Source organism: Hyperoodon ampullatus, assembly GCF_949752795.1.
Source record: "Hyperoodon ampullatus genome assembly, chromosome: 10".
Classification (NCBI taxonomy): Eukaryota; Metazoa; Chordata; class Mammalia; order Artiodactyla; family Ziphiidae; genus Hyperoodon; species Hyperoodon ampullatus.
The window spans coordinates 40,908,970-40,932,447 of record NC_136923.1 but is presented as its reverse complement, the minus strand read 5'-3'; the positions used below and the strand labels follow the sequence as shown (position 1 = coordinate 40,932,447).

The 23,478-nt window shown below is 36.8% G+C and overlaps 1 protein-coding gene across 1 annotated transcript in view; it reads right to left on the bottom strand.

Annotated features, from left to right (window-relative positions):
- SMARCC1 (SWI/SNF related BAF chromatin remodeling complex subunit C1) overlaps positions 1-23,478 on the bottom strand; it is a gene marked incomplete at both ends in the record, with an annotated part of 177,644 nt that overhangs the window by 121,245 nt on the left and 32,921 nt on the right. The window contains 5 exons of the mRNA XM_079712293.1: positions 3,115-3,190; positions 6,480-6,549; positions 14,424-14,493; positions 17,358-17,450; positions 18,590-18,671. Coding sequence (XP_079568419.1) covers positions 3,115-3,190; positions 6,480-6,549; positions 14,424-14,493; positions 17,358-17,450; positions 18,590-18,671 — 391 coding nt within the window. The remainder of the gene's footprint in view (positions 1-3,114; positions 3,191-6,479; positions 6,550-14,423; positions 14,494-17,357; positions 17,451-18,589; positions 18,672-23,478) is intronic.

The following is a 23,478-nucleotide window of genomic DNA, read 5'->3' as shown; positions in this document are numbered from 1 at the left end:
TCCAGAGAAAACCATAATTCGAAAAGATATATGTACCCCAATGTTCATTGCAGCACTATTCACAACAGCCAGGACATGGAAGCAATGAAATGTCCATTGACGGAGAAATGGATAAAGAAGATGTGGTACATACATACAATGGAATACTACTCAGCCATAAAAAAGAATGAAATAATGCCATTCGCAGCAACATGGATGGATCTAGAGATTGTCATACTGAGTGAAGTAAGTCAGAGAGAGAAAGACAAACATATCATATGGTATCACTTATCTGTGGAATCTAAAAAATGGTACAAATGAACCTATTCAGAAAACAGAAATAGAGTCACAGATTTAGAAAACAAACTTATGGTTACCAAGGGGAAAGCGGGGGGGATTAATTGGGAGATTGGTATTGACATATACACACTACTATATATAAAAGAGACAACTAATAAGAACCTACTGTATAGCACAGGGCACTTTACTCAATACTCTGTAATGACCTATATGGGAACAGAGTCTAAAAAGAGTAGATATATGTCTATGTATAACTGATTCACTTGGCTGTACAGCAGAAACTAACACAATACTGTAAATCAACAATACTCCAATAAAAATTAATTTTAAAAAAATTACTGGGTCAAGTGGCAACACTGGAATATGGATAGTAGACTAAAATATTGTGTCAATGTTAAATTTAATGAACTTGATTACTGTGCTTATGTATGAGAATTTCTTATTCCTAGTAAACACACACTTACTGGAGTAAAGGCCCATTATATATGCATCTTTATCTCAAATGATTCAGAAAAAACGTATTTATAAACAGATATAGACTATAAATGATAAATCAAAATGGGAGTAAAATGTTAACAGGCAAATCTGGATAAAGGGTATGCCACGTACTATTCTTTTTTTTGCAACTTTTCTGTAAGTTTGAAGTTATTTCCAAATAAACGGTGTTTAAAAAAAAAAAAAAAAGACTAATTTTGGTTAATCCCATTTTCCTCATATGGAATCTAAAGCTCAAAGGCTGTCTTTCTGAAAGTCACACAATTAGAAATAGGTTGAACCAGGTCTAAAATCTAACATTTTGATCCAGTTTAAGTGCTCCTTACACAATATAAAAGTCAATAAAAATCATGTAAAATCACCCATGGAAAGGAGCAGAGCTCCCTATAAAAATACTGATTCTGGGACTGGGATGGGAAAATTACAAAGGAGTTTGGGGGGCTTCCCTGGTGGCGCAGTGGTTAAGAATCTGCCTGCCAATGCAGGGGACACGGGTTCAAGCCGTGGTCCAGGAAGATCCCACATGCCATGGAGCAACTAAGCCTGTGCAACACAACTACTGAGCCTGCGCTCTAGAGCCCGTGAGCCACAACTGCTGAAGCCCGTGCACCTGGTGCCCGAGGAGAAGCCCACACACTGCAACAAAAAGTAGCCCCCGCTCACCGCAACTAGAGAAAGCCCGCGTGCAGCAACAAAGACCCAATGCAGCCAAAAATAAACAAAAATTAAATAAATAAATTTAAAAAAAAAAGGAGTTTGGAACATCTTTTTGTCCCAGAAAGTAGGAGATATGCAAAAATGCATCAAATAATGCCAAAAGGTCACAGGAGGAGGCTTAAAGGCGTTCCCACTGGCCAAATTTAGATAATTCATCAAAATGAAGAATGGTAGTAATGTCACTGCTTTGTGAATGCATAGACCACAGACACACATAAAGGGAGAAGGGAAAGCTTGTCCCTGTTGCAAAATGCCAACTGCAAGCACAGATGGAATGGATAGAATTAGAAAAGCACCAGTAATAACTTAATTCAGTCACAGAAATTATTAATGGATGAGCAAACCTTCAGACACAAATTCAATGAAGAAAAATATATTTATGTAGTCTCAAAGTATTTCCCTATAAAATATTTTAAATGTCAATGAGAAAAAAAACACTGTAATGTTACAGTGGGAAAACCAGGCAGACAGTACCTTCACAAATGATCAAACTATGAGCCATAATGGGAAAAATGGACAATATGAGGCTGCCAATATGATGCACTGAGAAGGACACAATATTAGTTATGGAGTACTGCAGCCAAAAATACATAGCCTGAATATAATAAGAAGGAAATAACACGAACTAAAATTCAGGGACATTCTAAAACAACAACAACTGACCTATATATTTCAAAAATGCCAATGTCACAGAAGAAAAAAGAAGGGCTGAAAGTTCCAGATTAAAGTAGACTAAAGAGATGTGACAACTAAATACAGTGTGTGATCCTGAACTGGATCCTGGATCAGGGGAAAAACTAAGTATAAAGCTTATTATATCAGTGGGACAACTGGTGAAAATGGAATATGGGCCCTGTATCAGGTAATAAATTATTTCAATAATTAACAACAGGGGAGGCTTCTGTAGTGGTGTAGTGGTTAAGACTGCGCTCCCAATGCAGGGGGCCCGGTTTCAATGCCTGGTCAGGGAACTAGATCCCACACGCCTGCCGCTAACTAAGAGTTTGCATTCCACAACTAAGAAGCTCACATGCCGCAACTAAGGAGCCCACAGGCCACAACCGAGGAGCCCACCTGCTGCAACTAAGGACCCCGAGTGCTGCAACTAAGGAGCCCACGAGCCACAACTAAGACCTGGCGCAACCAAATAAAAATGAATATATAAATATTTTTTTAAATAATAACTAACAACAGGAATCTGGAATAAGAGTATAAAACAGTACTTTGTTTTGTATTATTCCTGCACTTTCAAAATTATTTCCACGTTAAAAGTTGAAACCATTATAATAGAAATGATTAGTAAGAGAAGTCTGTATCATAATAAAAGCCACGAAGGCAATGCTTCCAGCCTTCCTAAATGACATCATCAACGATGTTCAACTCCACTCCTAACACTATCAACTATCTCAAACCACAATCTAACTTTCCTTTGGGGTCTCCTCAAACATCACTGCAGATATCTAAGACCTGGGAGGTCTTCATGACCATAGGTATCTCTTAATAGGATGACAAGAAAGGAAGAATCATCATTCTGTATCTCTTTAAAACACTCCTGTTGAGAACAGCTAAGAAGGGCTATTAAGTTATGTAAGAATAAATTTTGTTTTAAAAAGGATCTTTCACCTTCCATGGCTTTTCTGGAATTGGTGGATCTTCAATTTCCACATCAACATCATTACTATGGACCCAAGTATCATAGCTGTAAAGAAAATGAAAAAAGGAAAAACAAATTAGAACCCAAATTCATTCATAAAAAGACTCTGATCAAGAGGTAAAAATACATTTTAGAAATGCTATTAGGATCCAGTAATAGCAAATTATCACATACTTTTATCTCTAACACTCTGACAAGAAATCTCTTCTGCAGAGGTCTACAGTAACCTTCACGTCGTAAAACCCAAAGTTTAAAAGCCTCAGTCCACAGAATTTCAACATGTTGATCACTCCTCAGAGCATTTCGCTTATTGGTCCTCTAAGACAATACTATCATTTGGCATTCCTTCTAGTCACAAGCCTCTCTCTTCAGTCTCCACTGCCAGTTTCTCCTCTTCTCCCAAACCTCTTCAACACTGGAAGGCCCCAAGTTTCAGTTTTTGGAACAATCCTCTTACCTATTCATTCTCTTGATGATCATCTCATGCCGTTCTATGCCTTCAAACATATACTGATGACTTGAAATCTCATACCTGCCCTGTTCTCTGAATTCTGCACTTATAAATTCAACTACCAATTCCACATCTCTCATTACATGTCTAATAAAGCTTTCAAACCCAATACTGATACACTCAAAATTCAATATATAATGCCATCCTAACTCCAACAATGTGATCTAGCCAATCATCCTCCTCTCAGGAAATGCCAATTCCACTTTTCCAGTTGTTCTGGCCAAAATACTTGCAAGATATCCTTGACTTCACTCTCAATTACATCCTATAATCAAACTATCAACAACTTCTACCACTTCCACCTTCAAAATATGTTTAGGATCTATATAACTTCTCACCCTTCCATGTTGACCCAAAGGCCCTGGAAGTCCATTTTTCACATAGCAACCAGAGCAATCCTTTAAAAAACTAAGTCAGTCCACATCACTCACTGTTCAAAACCTTCCAGCTCCCACCGAACTCAGAGTTAAAAGTCAAAATCCGTACAGTGGTTTGCCAAGGCCCTTCATGATCTGGTCCTATGATCTCATCTCCTAGTACTCTCCCCTCACTCATGTGCTTTAGTGGTATGCTTTGAATATCAGACGGTGGCCACATCATGCCCTTTACATATGCTCCTCATTACCCAGATATCCATCTAGCTCACTCCCTCCTATCTTTACATGTCTTTGCTCAATGGTTCTCTTATCAGTGAAATCCAGGTCACTGATATAAATCACTCCCCCTACTCCACAATTTTGAAATAAGCATAAAATTACCTACCAAATTAAAACTTTATCAATGCTCCTATACTGGCCAATAAATTATTATAAAGCTAAGTGATATCTAAATGAAATGTAAGTATACTAACAAGCACTGGCTTTCTTTAGCCACTTCTCAGAAGTCAGCTGAAAAGCATTTGGAACAAGTACAGCCCAACAGACCTATTAACAGCACTCTGGTAAGTTTTCTAGGAACATTTAAACATGAGCTGGTGAAAAAAAGTTCCTCTGCCAATTAATTAACTATTCCAGGTAAAGACTGCAATGGTGAGTAAAAAAAATTAAAAACCTTATATTCTTTAAGTCTTGACAAGAAAATGTTACAATAAGAAGTGAGGGCACAAACTATAGTTAAGAAAGTGAACTAACAAGGCCCCTTGAGAAGACAGGACATGAGCCAGCCATTATAGTTTATTTGATACATAAACAAAAGGTTAGCAAACAAGCTAACATGTCTTATAATGTGTTACTATAAAATTCATTTCAATCCTATACTTTATGTAGTTTGTCATAAATTTGAGTTTCCACTGAAGTGTTTCAAAGGCAAACTGAGTTCCTGTAATAGTTCCTATGATACTGAAAAGTTTGTTTTAATAGTGCCATGAATACCTAAAGCCTCAAAATAAGAAATGTTCTCTAGAAAGTATTTACTTAAATATTACTAATTTTAAAAAAATGTTAGCTCATGTAAAGTGGTCAATTATGGTTCAAAAAAGGTTGATAAGCAAGCTGACTTGATTTGGTTCTAATTAAGTAAACTTGTATGAAAACTGTGAATATATTCTTAAAAGTTTGAAGATATCTAAAGACGTTATTTCTTCCTCAAAAAATATATTTATAAGTAAAATAAAGTCACTCAAATAGATTAACTTCAAAACAACACAGAAACAGACATTATATGTCTCCTGATGAAGAACACACACCTATGCAAGTCTTGTTCCTTCCCTAAACTGAAACAGGTTCTGAGCAACTCCAGAGAATGGAGAAACATGTTCAAATACACCACAGTGATGCCATAAAAAATTCCACACTGTGGTAAACTCTGCAGGACAAACAACCTGGTTTCTTAAGTAATACACTGTAAGGCGGGGTGGGCTTCCCCACAGGGAGAACCTATAAACTGAAAAATACTTAAGAAACATATCAACTAATCACAAGATGTGTTTAAATTCTAATTCCAACAAATATCAATGAATCAAATATATCATATGACAACAATGACTTGATATTTGACATTAAGGAATTCTGTTAAACTTTTTAGGTTTGACAGTGGTATTGTGCTTATTATTTTTTTAATGAGTCCTTATCTTTCAGAAATACATACTGAAATATTTATTACTGAAATATTGAAATGATATGTTTGGGATTTGCTTCCAATAATATGGTAAGGCTTGAAGTGGATGGGGATACAGATGAAAGAAGACTGGTTTGACATGAAAAACCCACAACGGAGACTCTCTCCACTTAAAAATAGTGAAACGAACACTTAAACAGCTCTACTGTAGGTTTAAGAAGATGAAGTACATGAAAGGTTATCCTTATTCCTAAATGCCCCCTATGCAGGCATAATTTTAACTAAACAAGAACCACCATTTTCACTGACATTTGTTCTTGTTTATAATATTCTTTATGCACATTTAGATACTGAAACACGGTATGAGTTATGATATATACTTTTTTAGACATAATTTCATCCATAATAGAATGGCATAAGTATTTTAAAATAAATAAAATAAAACTAACCAGTCATAAAATACCCAGAAGAAAAATTCATTTCTTAAAGGAAACAAATCTAAATTAGCAGTCTAATACCACACTGAAGGACTCTTTTGGCAAACACAGCAAACACATCAGTTTAAGATAAACAGAGCCTGTGACTTCACTGAACTCCGTAACTTAATAAATAAGAAAGTCAGTAAGAGAATACTCAAAAGAAGTGAGTTCAATGACTGAAACAAATCAACAAAATTGTCACTATTCAGAAAGCGAAACTATATATAAATAACTCTGGCTTGCACTGACAAAACTCTTTATACCAGATGTAAGGACATATCAACATTACCTGTCTGGGTAAAACCCCCAATGCACTAACACCTGCTTGTCTTTTCTCATCACAGGTCTCAACCACTCTTCTGAAAGGGAAAAAGAAAAAGCTTCAGTCAATCTGACAAAACAAATGAATAAGCTATTACTTAGACTTAACTTTTACCTAGAGTTTTTGGTTTGCTAGTAAGCTCCTCCCCAAAATCCTTCCTCCTAATTGAATGTTAAGTGCCATACTAAGGGGAAGTTTTTCAGCTGTGTATTCAGACTTACTAGATTCTAGGCCTATTATCCATCGCTCTTGACAAAACCAACTGTCTACTTTAGTATTTAAAATACTCTCCCCGGGCCTCCCTGGTGGCGCAGTGGTTGAGAGTCCGCCTGCCGATGCAGGGGATACGGGTTCGTGCCCCGGTCTGGGAGGATCCCATATGCCGCGGAGCGGCTGGGCCCGTGAGCCATGGCTGCTGAGCCTGCGCATCCGGAGCCTGTGCTCCGCAACGGGAGAGGCCACAACAGTGAGAGGCCCGCGTACCACAAAAAAAAAAAAAAAAAAAAAAAAAAACTCTCCCCTCCCATCCACCTGCCTATTTGTCTCCAGATCCATCCAAATCAATATCACTATATTCTTTACTGCCTCATTTCCCATATAGAACCTCTCCTCCCTTTTTCTGTGAAGTTCTGCAATTACTACACATCGTTCAAGGTGTAAGTCATGCTTCATCTCCTTGATGAAAGTTTTACCAACTATTCTTTTTCCTCCAGATCCACTTTCTCTGATGTCCTATAGCACTTTACAGTGCTACATCAAAGGTTTTAACAGTAATACTATTTTTATTATTCTTTAATGACTTCCTATCTGTTGATATAGTCCTCCCAACAAGAGTGTAAACAATATGATCACATAATGTAGATATTTTGATTTCAAGCTTCCTTACCAAAGATAGGTGCAAATTTATATAATCACATGATTCTTGTTCATTTAATCACAGTTGAATCACATCTCCATTTCAGTACTTATGACTCCTTTGGTAGTCTAAATTTAGCTTAGAAAACTTGTTTCTAGTACTAAAAGGGAAATGATGAGGTAAGCCCCTTGAAGCTCACATAATAGCAAAATAGAAAAACTAAGTGAAATCAGCCAAGTAAAATTGGCTTCTTATTGCCAATTTCAACATGAAATAGCCCCACCTTCACTGACTAAAGCATGAAGCCCACATGCTTATGCACTTTTTTAAGTATCCAACTGCTCGACTTACTATCTTGAAAGAAATCAGGCCCCGTTCCTTAACCTGATATCCCAAGATGGCCAAGGAAAAAGTGAAAAGGCCAGTGGGCCTTTCAGAACTTGCTCTGTATAAATAAAATATACTGAGACTCTCTAGTAAGAGCTGTCTTTTACATAGAATACGAAATCTATCTCAAAGGTTGTGCAGCTTTAGGAGGTAAAGAAAGAAGGATATCTATCCTTTCTACAGCTGACTTTCATAAAGATTGTGACACTGACTGTTTGAAAATTTTCCCAGTAGCAGAAATAACTAAAAGTTAGAGATGTGAATTCACACTATTCCCGGAGATGACAATAAGTTACACAGAATCAGTTTAAAAAACCTTAATTTTACAAGTAAAATTTAGTCCAAACTCAGAATATATAAACAGCTCTTGCAACTAACAATAAAAAGACAAATAATCCAACAAAAAATAGGCAAAGTACCTGAATAGACATTTCTCCGAAGAAGATATACAAATGCCCAAAAAGCACATGCAAAGATACTTGGAATTCATTAACAATTAGAGAAATGCAAATCAAAATCACAAAGAGATACTGTCTGACACTCACTAGAAAGGCTAATATTAAAAACCAGGAAATAGAAAGTGTTGATGAGGATGTAGCAAAATTGGTATCTTCATACAATGCTGATGGGACTGTAAAATGGTACAACCACTTTGGGAAACAGGTTGGCAGTATCTCAAAATGTTTAACATAGAGTTGCCAGTATGACTCAGCAATTCATTGTCTAGGTATAAACAAGAGAATTGGAAACATAAGTCCACACAATAACTTGGACATAAATAAACATAATGTCATTATTATTATAAATAAATGTCCATCAACTTTCCATTGGCTAAACAAAAGGTAGTATATTCATACAATGGAATGTTATTTGACCATAAAAGGCAATAACACACAGGAAGTGATGTCAGCAAAGTGACAGACAGGAAGGCTCAGACTTTGTTCCACCAGAGACGACTTAACAATATACCATCCAAAAAGCCCGGAAACCAATTAAGAAGTCGCACTACCCCAGGGAAGCTCAAAGTCGAGAACAGCTGCATTGAAACAGTAAGAAAAGTCATTTCATATCAACCACAATTACAATTCCCCCAAGCCAGCAGAGCTCAGCAGGATCAGGAGGAAAAGCTCAGCTCTCAGCTTCTCCCTTGGGCTGAAAAGAAGAGCGGATGTGTGTTCAACGTTCCTACTTTTCAGGGGGCTGCCAAGGGACTAGTTTGTCTCACCTGACTTGGAACACTAATGGAATTGGCATATTTTGGATGTGTGGTGGTCACAGAGAAGAAAAAAGAGCTCAGAGGTTTACTGTAGCACCAGAGAAACACAGTGCCACAGATGGCTGGCTCAGCTTGCTGTGATGAGGAGAAAGCACACGGAACCCAACTTCTTCCTTGGCAGGGAAAAATTGGAGGGAATAAACATCCAATGTTCTGGCTTTTAGGTGGGCTGCCCAAGGGACAGGTTTCTGTCTTAACTAACTCAGAGTGCTGATGGGGAACCAGCATACTCTGGAAGCCTGGGCACCCCAGAGATCAAAGAGGGTTCACTCAGTGGCTTGTTGCAGCAACAGCAAACTTGTGGGACAGCAGACAGACACTAGAGAGAGAAAGAGATTATAAATTCCTGAAAGAGGAACCAGCAAACCTCTTCAACTGAGAAATTACATACTCAAGCCCAGAAACTGTGAGGGATGCCAGGATCTCAAGCTGAGCTGACTGGTGAAGGTCTTCCCCTGTACAAAGCCAGACCATAAAGACTGGGAGGTGTGGCTGTTTTTTCAAACGCATAAAACAAACAGAGCAGAAGGGACTTCCGTGGTGGTGCAGTGCTTAAGAATCCGCCTGCCAATGCAGGGAACACGGGTTCAAGCCCTGGTCTGGGAAGATCCCACATGCCATGGAGCAGCTAAGCCCGTGTGCTACAACTATTGAGGCTGCACTCTAGAGCCCACGAGCCACAACTACTGAGCCCGCGTGCCACAAACACTGAAGCTCGTGCACCTAGAGCCGTGCTCCGCAACAAGAGGAGCCACCACAACGAGAAGCCCATGCACCGCAACGAAGACCCAATGCAGCCAACAAACAAATAAATAAATAAACACAGCAGAAAATAACAAGACACAGAAAGAGAAAGGGAAAATGGCCCAATCAAAGGAATAAAATGAATCTCAAAAGCCAACCCTAAAAAAACAAAGATCTATGGATTACCTGACAAATTCAAAATAACCGTTTTAAAGAGGCTCAAGGTACTACAAGAGAACACAGTTAAACACCTAAACAAAATTAGGAAAACAATATATGAACAATATTAAGAACATCAACAAAGAGACTGAAACTATAAAAAAGAACCAAACGGGGGCTTCCCTGGTGGCGCAGTGGTTGAGAGTCCGCCTGCCGATGCAGGGGACACGGGTTCGTGCCCTGGTCCGGGAAGATCCCGCTTGCCGCGGAGCGGCTGGGCCCGTGAGCCATGGCTGCTGAGCCTGCGCGTCCGGAGCCTGTGCTCCGCAATGGGAGAGGCCACAACAGTGAGAGGCCCGCGTACAAAAAAACAAAAACAAACAAACAAACAAAAGAACCAAACAAATTCTGGAGTTGAAGAATATAATAACAAAACTGAAAAATTCTCTAGAGGGGTTCAACATCAGACCTGGCCAATCAGAAGAAATAAACAGCAAACTCAAACACTGGTCATTTGCAGATACATGTATATGTATAATTTAATCACTTTTCTGTATACCTGAAACTAGCACAACATTGTTAATCACCTATACTCCAATATAAAATAAAAAATTTTAAAAACCTGGCCACTTAAAATTATCAAGTCAGATGAACAAAAAGAAAAAAGAATTAAGAACAGATAAGAAAACAGAAGGGACTTATCTGTCCATCTAAATAATTTATTTTGAACAAGATTTAGTCTGTTTTCCTCTTCTAAACAGTATGTCAATTTTTAAGAATTCTCTTCATTTATTTTCTTCTCTGAGGAACTACATATTCCTTCTGCTAAAACCAGTAATTCAACCTATGTTCTTAAACCAAGCCCTTTATCCCTACCAGGTCTCAACTCCACTATGTGCTTCAATTTACTTTTGCTCTGCCCAGAAATACACTGTAAAGCCACCACTGAAAGACAAAACCCAAACCGTCTGGTGGGTGCCATCCTCCACTTTCTTTTCCCTGCCATAAATCCTGGGAAACCAGCGATATTCCACCAACTCTACAAATTGCTCTCATTTCCAAGTTACTGAAATTTCATTCCCAAATTATTTCCTGACTGACCAAATGCCCTGTCTTAGGCTTCACTTTGATTTCTTTGTAGAAAAATTCCATTGCCCACCTCATTTGTTTGGAAATGCTTTCCTTTCCTTATTTTCCCTTGACTGTTAAGATACGGACCATCCTGGTTTGCCACCTATCTCCTTTGCTCTCCTGATATATGAATTTATCCCATCCAATGATTAACATACCCACTCACTCAGCAATTTAATTCAGAGCTTCCCAATGGGTCCTGTTTTCTAACCAGTCTCCTTGTATCTGATATCCCAGAAATCAGCTCCCAGGAAAATTTTCCTACTACAGCCACAGTTGCACGCTTCTCTTGACCAAAATCATCAAAATTTGTCTACCCTCTCCCTCATCCACAAAATAAAAACAAGCCTCTTTAAACCAGACACAGGTCCTCTCACCTACCCACTTATTTCCCACTATCTAAGACACACAGCCAAACTTTGCCATTTGCTTTTCCTCAAATTTCACAATTTATTGCCTCTATGCTTTTGCTTAACTTGTACCCCCTTCTAGCATGCCATACTCAAAATATTACTAATATCTTAAATGTCATCTTTTATTTTAAACTTAACTAATCTTCATAAAAGGTATACCGCATTTGCGAGGGTTTTACAACATGGTTTCTAATGTGTTGTGGCTGGTATTGTTATCATCTGCACACTTATCTAAAACAGTACCTGTACAGAGCCCAACACAGAGCTTCGCTGAGAGTCAACATTTACTTGACAGCCAGTTATTCTAAGGTAAATCCTATAGTGTGAAAAATCACATTTTACATTAAAAAATAACTTCCAATATATTAAAATTAAAATTTAAATGCTATCTCCTAATAATTACTCTACTACTGATAGCAATACCAAGCAAGCATTAGTATATAGTAATCAAGGCTGTACTAAACAAAGGAGAAAAACAAAACCAGCATGAATAAGGAATCATTAAGTATCTAGATGTAACAATTACAGTTCACATCTTTTTTTAAAAGGCAATTTTTTTTCAAAAAGTTCACAACCTACATGTTTTATACCAGCCTTATTAGTGAAAAAGAGTCAGCCAGAAACAGAAGGCTATCATAGACAGCTATTCACCACCTCCATCTAGTGGATACCAATTGCTATTACCTAACAGGATAAAATCTGAGAAACCACCAATTAAACACTGAAGGCAGAGTGAAGTTTCACATTTTATAAAAGCATCATAATCATAGAGCTAAAAGTATGACTGTTACAAATAAAATCAAGCTTTCAGCATCAAAACTGATGATGAAAAGACTTAAATGTCACAGATAATACTATAAAACTCTTAGAAGAAAAGACAGTTATAAAACTTCATGACACTGGATTATGCAATAGTTCCTTAGATTTGACACCAAACACACAAACAAGCAAGCAAGCAACCAACCAACCAACCTAACCTCTTACAACTGTTTGTAATATCTGTTGGATCTGTAGTGATGTCCCCCTTCCATTCTTGACATTATTCTTTCTCTTTTTCTCGTTTATTTGCAGCACGACTTTAACAGCCTTATTAGTATTTTCTAAGAACCATTTCTGAGATTGCTGGTCACCTTGTTATTGTATATTTTCTACTTCATAAAGTTTTGCACTTACCTTTACTATTTATTTCCTTCTTCCTTTAGGTTTAACTTGCTGCTGTTTTCTAATTTATTGAGATAAATTTCTTATGGACCATTGATTTTTCAGTCTTTCTTTTTTCCTAATATATGCATTTAAAGATACAAATTTCCCTCTGGGCACAGCTTCAGCTGCATCCTACAAAATTTAATGTTCCCACACTTTATTATTCACTTCATAATTATTCAGCTCCAAAGATATTCTATTTCCATTGTAATTTCTTCTTTGACCCAAGGATTATATGGCAATATATTTCTTAATTTTCAAGCATCAGGGATTATCTCGTAATCTTTTTGTTACTGACTTCTAGCAAAACTGCACTAGTCAGGAAAAAACACTCAGCATCGGGTAATTAGCCATTCAAATCTGATATAATTTGGGTTCTTATATAGGTGTCCTACATGGATATGTTGTGTTTACAAGAAGACTTGATCCCTATAAGAGATCTATTTCTCAATCTAAATTAATTAACCTTGTTAGTTAATTCACAGTTTGTTTCCCAACTTTCCAACCCTTGAAAGAATGGTTAGCACAAATCAGTTTCCATAGATCTAATGAACTCTGGCCAATGACAAAATCAACTTTTATGATAGCACAGCTGAAGATCAGAATCTGAACCATTATAAATTCACCAAACTAAAATATTGCTGAAGGCTTTCCTAGTGGCGCAGTGGTTAAGAATCCGCCTGCCGGGCTTCCCTGGTGGTGCAGTGGTTGAGAGTCCGCCTGCCGATGCAGGGGATGTGGGTTCGTGCCCCAGTCCGGGAAGATCCCACATGCCACGGAGTGGCTGGGGCCCATGAGCCATGGCCGCTGAGCCTGTGCCCCGCAACGGGAGAGGCGACAACAGCGAGAGGCCCGCGTACCGCAAAAAAAAAAAAAAAAAAATCCGCCTGCCAATGCAGCAGACATGGGCTTGAGCCCTGGTCTGGGAAGATCCCACATGCCACAGAGCAACTAAGCCCATGCACCACAACTGCTGAGCCTGTGCTCTAGAGTCCACAAGCCACAACTACTGAAGCCCACGCACCTAGAGCCTGTGCTCCGCAACAAGAGTAGCCACCGCAATGAGAAGCCCACACACCTCAACGAAGAGTAGCTCCCCCTCCCCGCAACTAGAGAAAGCCCACGCACAGCAACGAAGACCCAACACAGCCAAAAATAAATTAATTAATTAAAAAAAAAAAGAACAACAATTCAATCCAAAGTAGGCAGCAGAAAGGAAATAAAAGATCAGAGTGGCAATCAAATAGAAAAGAGCAAAGCATTAGAGAAATTCAATGAAACCAAGAGCTGGTTGCCTGAGACCAATAAAAAATAAATAATATTAATTAATTAATTTAAAAAATATTGCTGAGGTGCCCTGTTTAGACAGTCAGTAAGCCAATCTTCCCAAGAGATGTTCTTCTGTCTTGCAATTTCTCTTAATTTTCAGAACACAAGAGATATAGCGAACATAAACATAGTTAACATATAATGTATAAGGCTTGCCTAGACTTAACACCCAGATAATGATTACCAACAAAGAAATAAGTCTAATGATCAGAAAACTGGACATCACAGAATTAGTTTGCTAAGCCTAATGCAGCAAAAACAAAACTATAAATTTAAATCATCTATGATATTTATTTAATATTTGAAAGTCTCTTATTTTTTTAAAGCTGGTTATATTATTTAAACCTCTGCTAATACAATTTAAAATCTAGTGAAGTATCAGTTTATCAGTTCATAACCAAAAACTAACTTACCATCCTCTTGTGAGGAAGGGTATGGATATATGTGGTGGGAAGCTTTTGACTTCTCATCAGTAAATGTCCCCTGGAAAGCAAATGAAGATGTAAAAATAAAACATATGGCAAACAAACTATGAGACGTCTCACCAGATGCAAACTGCCTATGAATTATAAAGGCATTATTCTACTTTTTATATTTTTTTGAGAGTATTTTAAAACTATAATATTTTCATTATTTTTAGTCAAGGAAAGGGATGGTGATTAACAAGAAAAAACAAAAATAAATTATCCATAGACACAGTTTACATCATTGAATAGGAAAATAATACAAATAACTCTTTGCTAATTTTCTTTGTTGTTTTTTTTAAAGACTTCTTTTGATGTGGACCATTTTTTTTAATCTTTATTGAATTTTTTACAATATTGCTTCTGCTTTTTATGTTTTGGTTTTTTGGCCGCGAGGCATGTGGGATCTTAGCTCCCAGAACCAGGCATCGAACCCATACCCCCTGCACAGAAGGCAAAGTCTCAACCACTGGACCGCCAGGGAAGTCCCCAGCTAATTCTCTTTGTATCTCTCTCTCTCTCTCTCTCTCTCTGGCTAACCTTATCAGTAATTTGAATACCTCCAACTAATTCTGAAAGTTACTCCAAAGTCATCACAAATTATCAATATTACTTGAAGTAAATCAATGCAAGTTTATGGCCATGAGACATAACCTAGGGCTACATACATACAGGATGGACATCTGACTTCACTCTAGCATGTATGTGTCTGTTGTTTTAAGTCAATGTTAGAATGCTAAAGTCAAGTTCTAGCTAGGCCACAGCTATAATACTACATACAGTCTAGAACATGACTTGGAAGTCATTCAGACACAAAAGTGCTCATTCTAGAGACCATAAGAATGATGAGAAGTCTTAAAATCAGGTGTTAAGTAGCACATTAACATATTACCTAATTTCTGTCTTTGACAATGAATATTTACTAAATACTACAATTAGAAAAACATAATCAGGCTATTTTCAGCTGCAAGAAAACTCTGAGCTTCTTATATTTAGGGCTATCTAAAGATTAAGAAAATAAATAAATAAATAAAAATGAAGTAGCTACCAAATAAGGCAAGGAATTCTTAATCACTAGAAGTGTTTGAGCACAATTTTAACAGCCAGAGGAGTGGCTGAAAAGGGGATGTCAACATCTAATGTGCGAGGCAACAGTCAGAAGAGCACACTGTTGAGGACTTTGGCCTCTGGAGTCCATCAGACAGGCCTGGGTTTGCACCTTAGCTCCACCATATACTACTTAACATGACATGGGCAAGTATCTAATTTTTTTGTGCTTCAGTGTCTTCTGTGAAATAGAGTGGTAACAATAAAACCTATTTCACAAGAATTTTGTTAGGACTAAGTTAATAGACACAATGAGCTAACAACAGTGACAGGCAGACTGTAAGTGCTCAATCAATGGAGTTATTAATGCATTTTAAATGCTTGAGCAAACGCCTGATCATCAGTATTCAATAATGGTATTATTATTAGCTTTTAGGATCTCTTCCCTAACATTCTATGAAACCGGGAAGATCTTTATACCTCACTGGAGGTTATCCCTAGAAAATAAGAAATATGACAGCGATAAACGTTCAGTATAAATTGTAGGAAAATACATAAACTTTTCTCAGGATGATTTGGTAGCAATAACAGTATATAATTTCAGCTTGAAATCAACAACCAGCCTGTTAACTTGTTCCACTTATGCCCTCTAACATTCCACCTGTAATTAAGCTATACTTGACAGTCACTCCAATAAAGAGATAGTCTAAAAGAGAAAAGGTTAAGTGATTTGTTCAAAGTCATATGCTAGTAAAAAAAAAAAAAAAAGGAAATGGACTTCAGACTGCTTGAACTGAAGGCACAATCCTATTACCCTTCTCTTTGGTACAGATGTTATACATAGAAAAAAGACTGTACTAAATCTCCAATTTTAAAAAGTACTGGGTTGGCCAAAAAGTTAGTTCGGGTTTTTCCGTACCATCTTACCAAAAACCCGAATGAACTTATTGGCCAACCCAATATTAGAAATATTTGCTTTGAGAACTTGGAAGATATTTTACTAAATGCTAAAACATAATTCAACCAGCAATTTCTCTTGCAACAGAAAAAAGATATTTCATGAGGCTTCTCAACTAATTCTAAGAATTGGTAAAACTGTCATTCAAATGATATTTCAAAAAACTATCTTCTGAGTATCCTCAGCTACTTTACCATGACAAAAGTTTGCTTACAGTTTAGCCACATATGTAGTCACAGACCTACACATGCATAAATATGCAAGGTCTTTGCCTAAAATGAAGTTAGAGAAAGGAGGTGAAGATGACAGAATATAGCACTGGTACATGTAAACCAAGACAAGGTAAGCTTATGGGGAAAACAGAATTTTCCAGTCAGTTTTTCAAAGCTACAAATATAAATACAATACATATAATGGGGGGAGGCAGGTTTACTTGAGGTAATATTTGATCTCCTCCTACCAAGAACTGTGTCACCAGCTCTCACTCTGTTTGACTTTATAATTACGGTGATGCACAGTATGCTGGTCTCTTTAACTCCACATAAACATATTTCATAGTAAGACTATGATGAATCCATACCAACGACTTTATTAAATGCTACTCTAGGATACACACATGTATCAAATCATCACACTCTACACCTTAAATTTACACAGTGTTATGTGTCAATTATATCTCAATAATGCTAGGGGGAAAATGCTATTCTAGGCTAAGAACTGGAGGTGAGTGGAGAGAAAAGAAAACTTGGTACTGTAAGAACCAAAAGAGAGAAAACTTTCACTTAATGCATATATATACAGATATCAAAAGGTATTATAGCTGAGATTCACAAGAATTTTATACTACACAACACTTCTGAAGTGATCATGTATATTACCTGATGTCGTTTGATTATATCTTTCAATTTGTTAGCCAACTTCAGATCAATGTCTGGAATGAGGTAGATGTTGGGTCTGGTCAGACAATTGCTCTGAGGATAAAAGAACAGATTTTGAAATTCTTTTGGTTTTGAAATAATGTCACATTATTTATGCATTTACCCTAATGGCAAAAGTTGGCACTCAAAGCCATACTGCTTAAAATAGGAAGACGTACTTTGGTAGAGAATGTAAAAGTCTTATTTCAATATAAAACCTAGGTGTTCAGCAGGCCACTTAATGCCATTCCCAGATCCCTTCTCTGCAGCTAGGTACACCTGCAAAAAACACTGCTGAGACTCGTGACCTGGAGAAATTCATTATCTTTTTCATTAAGGTACCATACTGATAAATTAATCCCCGTAGTCAATTTACCTGAACTTACCTTAACAGTCTAAGTCTAATGTAGCATTTTCACCTAACCTGGGAGGTGGAGGTTGGGGGAGAATACATGGGGAGGGATGCCCATTTTGGCTCATCATCTAAGTTACTTAAAATATCAAAACTGTGGATTATAGCTCTTTTCCCCCATTTCTAATCTTATAAATAGCAATGATTAAAACATGCATATTAACTCCCCAAACTATCATCAAAAATCAACCAAAAAACAAAAACCACTCAGTTATTTCTCCAAGTTAATAGTCTGTGAGACAAGTTTCAGGCATTAAGTTAATGATAATACCTAGCAGAATTGCCAGCTGCCTCTCGCCAGGAAGGTTATTCAGTGATCAATAAAAATTACCTATCGATAAAAACACTAAGAAAGAAAAGAAGAAAATTAAGTGTTCTCTTCTCCAGGTTATAATCTAGTTGGGGAAATAAGATTTATATTTATGGTACAACCATGAAACAAATCCAAAACAAAACAAAGAAAATGACTGTATACACAAGGGACTAGCAGGATGAGAGAATACTTATATTAAATATGAAAGATTCAAATAATGGATTAGGTGAAATTAATAAAGAAAAATATCATAGATTATTTTACCAAAAGTTTAAGAAAAAATATTCTATAAATGACAAATTTTAGTCATTCTTTGTAGCTCTAATCCCCCAAAACCCACAAAAATAATATAACAATAGATTTCAGAAAACTTTCCTTCCTTTGATCTTTTGGCAATCTAATAAAGCCAATCTTAGAACTGAAAGTACACTAAAGGAAAAAAAATTTAATAATCTAACTTTGAGTTACCTGCACCAATGTTTTTTCAATGTTCATAAACATTTCAACATTACGATCCATTCGGGATGGATTCTGTAGATCAAACCTCCGCCTGTAAGAGAAGAAAATCATCAGTTAATTTGTCTCCCACCTTAAACAAAAGTGAAAACTTAGTTTTAATATCCAATGCAAATGAGTTGGAAAGATTTGGAAATTAAAGTAGCACTCTACAAAATGTATGATATTCTCTCAGCAGTATAAGAAATCAGTGTCAACACCTTCATAAAACATTAAATTTTATGACATTAAGATCTACTCCAGTCAAAATGATCTACCAATTCCAAGAAGCATCCCCTGTTTTCCTTAAACCTAAGATATTTTACATCACACAGTAGTAGTCCACAGATCCAAAGACACTGAACTACTATACCATTCTTCAAGTATATGGAAAGTCTATCTACATATGCTTAAAAGTCATCTGTTCAAATTCAACAATGCCTGTAATTCTTAGGGCCTACTATTGTCCCAAATGTGGTAAAATTCGTCTATTTACCTTTATTTGAAATCCTTCCTCAATGTCTCTTTATCTAAGTACTCAAGCATAACATGGGGGTGTTGTCTTTGCCTATTCTTAGTCATTTCCATAGGGTTAAATCTTTACAAATCTGAATGCTTCTTTCCTCATGATTTTTTATTCAACATTTACTTTACTTTTGTTCCATTTTAATTCCAGGGAGAGGAGTATAGCTTAGTGATTGAGAGTGTTGGCTGTGAAGTCAAACTGCTATGGGTTCTAATCCTGATCCCATCCTTATGTAGTCTTGAGTGATTTACTGATCCAAGGATCAATTTCTTCATGAGTACAATGGGCCCTAAGGGTTTTTGTGAAGGTTAAATGAAGTATATATGTTAAGAGCTTAGCAGAGTGCTTATGCTTAATCTGTTAGTAAGTGATCAATAAATGTTAATCATGGTCATAACTTTTTTTAAAAATCATTACTACCACGCACTAACTAGGATTAAGCAGTTTGAGTCCAGAGCTCATGCTCTTAATCCTCAGGTCATCCTGTTTTATCCTGCAGATGCTCCCCACACCTCCAACATTTCTAACTCTGCAGCCTTTCTAAAATGTCACCACCCACTCAATGGGCTTGATACTATCACTTCCAGAATCAGTCCTCAAGTCTCTTCCTCTATGAAGCTATTGCTGTCTTCCTTCATGTTACTAATACATCATGTGCACCTGCTGTTACAGCCCCAGTAATTTTGCTGGTAAGACATTGCATTAGATGCCTTGAGCACAAGGACCAGGTTTTCTGACCTATACAGCCCTGTGGATAATGGAATGTGTGGCTTTATTCTGACCAAGGTCTAATATTTATTTATTATGACTTTTTCATTACTGTGCTAAGACTGAAACATTTCCTAAAGTAATGTCAATTAAGAAACTAAGCAAAGTGTCCACTAAAGCACAGATATAGGTAATTCAGAATAGGACTAGTTAGATTTTAAAATAACATTTATAGAGAAGAGGGACCTCCATCCCAGATAACTGTATCTTGATTTATCCTTGGTACACAGAACTTTTCCTTAAATCTCACCACCACCACCCCCCTTTATTTTTTTAAGTTTTTGAGTATCCTCCTTCCCTAACCTCTTTTGAGGAAGGGGTAGGTCAGAAATTCCAAGCAATTTGCATTAAATGGCAAGACAACAGATTAGCAACCAACTAACCAGGAGAACACTATTACAGCTGACAGCCTTCCATTGGTTCTTTCAGCACAATAAAAGTAGAGACATTTGAGTGTCTCCCCTTTCTAAAGAAGGGGTTGCTCTTTCATGGGCTTCTGATAATACAGGACTAGATCCAGGAATGCATCACTTACAGAACTGCTTACTTAAAGAGTTTACTTACTATGCACAGAGAAACTGCTTCCTTAACAAATGATTCAGATACTGGAGCTGAAGATAATTATCTCTATTAGAAATCTGAGAAATAGTTTGAAAGCAACCATTAAACAAATTAAAATAGGGCTGCGTGGATTTGTCTGCAAATGGAGATTAAAAACTAAATGAATCTGTTAACACAGAAAGAATCAAGAATTCATTCTGCCTTTCCAATTGCTGAAGAGTAAAGTTCCTCTTTAGAAAAGTATTCCAGCTAATAAATAAAGAAGGAATGACAGAAAAACAGTCTCTAACAAGGAATAATCTGAATAACAGTAAGGATCTATACTTTCACATTAGAATATCTACATTCTAATCTTTTTCAAAATTAGAATACTGTCACCTGCTAAGTTTTACAACTTTAAAGGTAAGATGACTCTAGGCATTGAACATCAACTGTCCATTACAAAAAGAGAAACAACCAGACATTATATGCCTCCAGATGGAGAAACACAACACTGTCTATAAAGTATTGTTGCTAAAAAAAAATGAAACTGAATCAGACCACACCTCCAGATCTAATTATCACTTTACTAGAAATTAAGAAGACTGTGGTAAATGATCTTCTTAGGGGTGTATCAGCAAAATCTAGGACATAATACAATTCTACAAGACAAGCTGTTTTTGTAAAAAATAATAATAATTATTTTCGAGGAAAAGAAGAAAGAGAAGGAAAATCAGAAATTTTTAAACAGATTTAAGAGTCATATGAACCAACTGCAACGTAAGAATCTTGTTTGGATACTGATTCAAACAAAATATAAAAAATGTTCATGAGATAATCAGGGAAACTTGAACACTAAGTAGATATTTAATAACATTGAAAACTTATTGATAATTTTCTTGGTTATGATAATGGTACTGTTATTATGCTTTTTTAAAATCTAATTTTAGAAATAAATACACAGAGAAGTATTTACAGATGAAATTCTATAAAGCTGAAGATGCATGATTAGACATGGCAGCTCATTATATTATTCTCTCTTCTTTTATGTATAGTTTATATTTTCCATAATAATAAACTAAAATGGTTTCCCAAACAATGATTTGATAACATGACACATTAAAGTTTTCCTCAATCTGCAGTATGCTAGGTGAGCAAAAGTACATATATGAATATTAAGAAAACTTGAAATAAAGAAATCAGGTAAATACAGTATAACCTTCAGTTGAAAGATTTTATTTGACTTATTCTGAAATTACCAAGGGTATTCAAATAAACTTTACTTTTTTTTTTTTTTTTTTTTGCGGTACGCGGGCCTCTCACCGCTGTGGCCTCTCCCGCTGCGGAGCGCAGGCTCCGGATGCGCAGGCTCAGCGGCCATGGCTCACGGGCCCAGCAGCTCCGCGGCACGTGGGATCTTCCCAGGCCGGGGCACGAACCCGTGTCCCCTGCATCGGCAGGCGGACTCCCAACCACTGCGCCACCAGGGAAGCCCTAAACTTTACTTTTTATAATATAGACAGATGCTCAAACCTGCCCAAAAGGGAAATGCAAATTAAACTAAAACTGTAAAACCTTTTTTTTGACTCTATCACAGACTGCCAAGATCAAAAGGTGAGGTAATACAAATAAATACAACTATTGGCCAGGGAAAAAGTACACTCTCAATACATTTTGGTAGGACAATAAATTAGTACAATTCTGTTTGAAGATGATTTGGCAATTGTATTATATTTCTTGTTATTTCAACTTGAGTTGAAATAACAAGAAACAATACAATTATGATTCCATCTGACAATTTCAGAGTGAAGCTAGCACTGGGCAGGCCTCATAGGAGGGCTCTAGAAAAGGGGAAAAAAAAATTGAAAGAGATATTATTACCCTAAGACCTATAGAGAGAGACTACATATGAACACATTTTCTTTCTTTCTGACTTAAAACTTTGGGCCATTTAGGCTGTAAATATAAGCTCTCCATTGAGGGTTTATTAATTAATTAATAAGTCTTCTGCTTTATTTTCCTCTGGTAATCTGCTGGGCAATGTCTTGCAGCAGCCTTTCAATCTAAGACAATACCTACTGTCTGTCAAAAAGGCCTTATTAGCTGTATTGCTCTAAATTCGCTACCTCTTGTTAATATAGTTAGAGATGTTCTCTCCTCATCCTCAGACATGCATAAAAAAGTCTGAATAAAACTAATCAATAATGAATCCTAGCGAATGAGTTTTAACTCCTGGGAAAGCGGTGTAAAGGGCCTCAGAAGCAAACTTCTAAAAGGCAAAACAAAAATGCACTGAGCTGGGGGCAAGGCAAATAGCAACAGTACAGCAAACAGTTGTATGGGAGGTGACCAAAGTTGGCCTCGAGTGTAAGGGGCTTTGTTTAATGAGGCTAAGCTATAAAAGTCTGAAGACCATCACCAGTAAAAGGTCCAGTATGCTGTATCCCAAAAGAATGGTACACAGCCTAGATATAAGAGACTGGAAATAGGTAGTCCCATATGGGAAGAAGAGGGAGGTCTACTGTACAAAAGTGGACTAAAAAATTATATCCCACTAGGTATGTGACTTTGAGGATCAGGAAATTGGTTTGAACCCTTGCGCGGAGCGCTCTCTCTCTATATATATATATGTGTGTGTGTGTAAATATATATATATATTTTTTTTTTATTAAAAAGCTAGATGACTAACAGAAAACAGTGTTTTAAACTATGCTATCAAAATGGATAATTCTTCACAGGTTAAAAGATCTAAACCACGTTTTCATTTAAATGACAACCTGACTAACCAGCATTTCTCAATGTGTGGTCTTAGGATCATCTAGAGTGCTTCTTGAAAATGCAGATTCTGTTTTCATGCCAAGCTTAGCAGATGACACTCTATGTTCATAAAGCCCAGTAATTTATATTTTTAACAAGGACTCTCCAAGTGATGCCTAAAAGTTGAAAGCCACTGCCAGAGACTTTCTGTGGTAAAAACTGAAACAAAGGGCTTCCCTGGTGGCGCAGTGGTTGAGAGTTCACCTGCCAA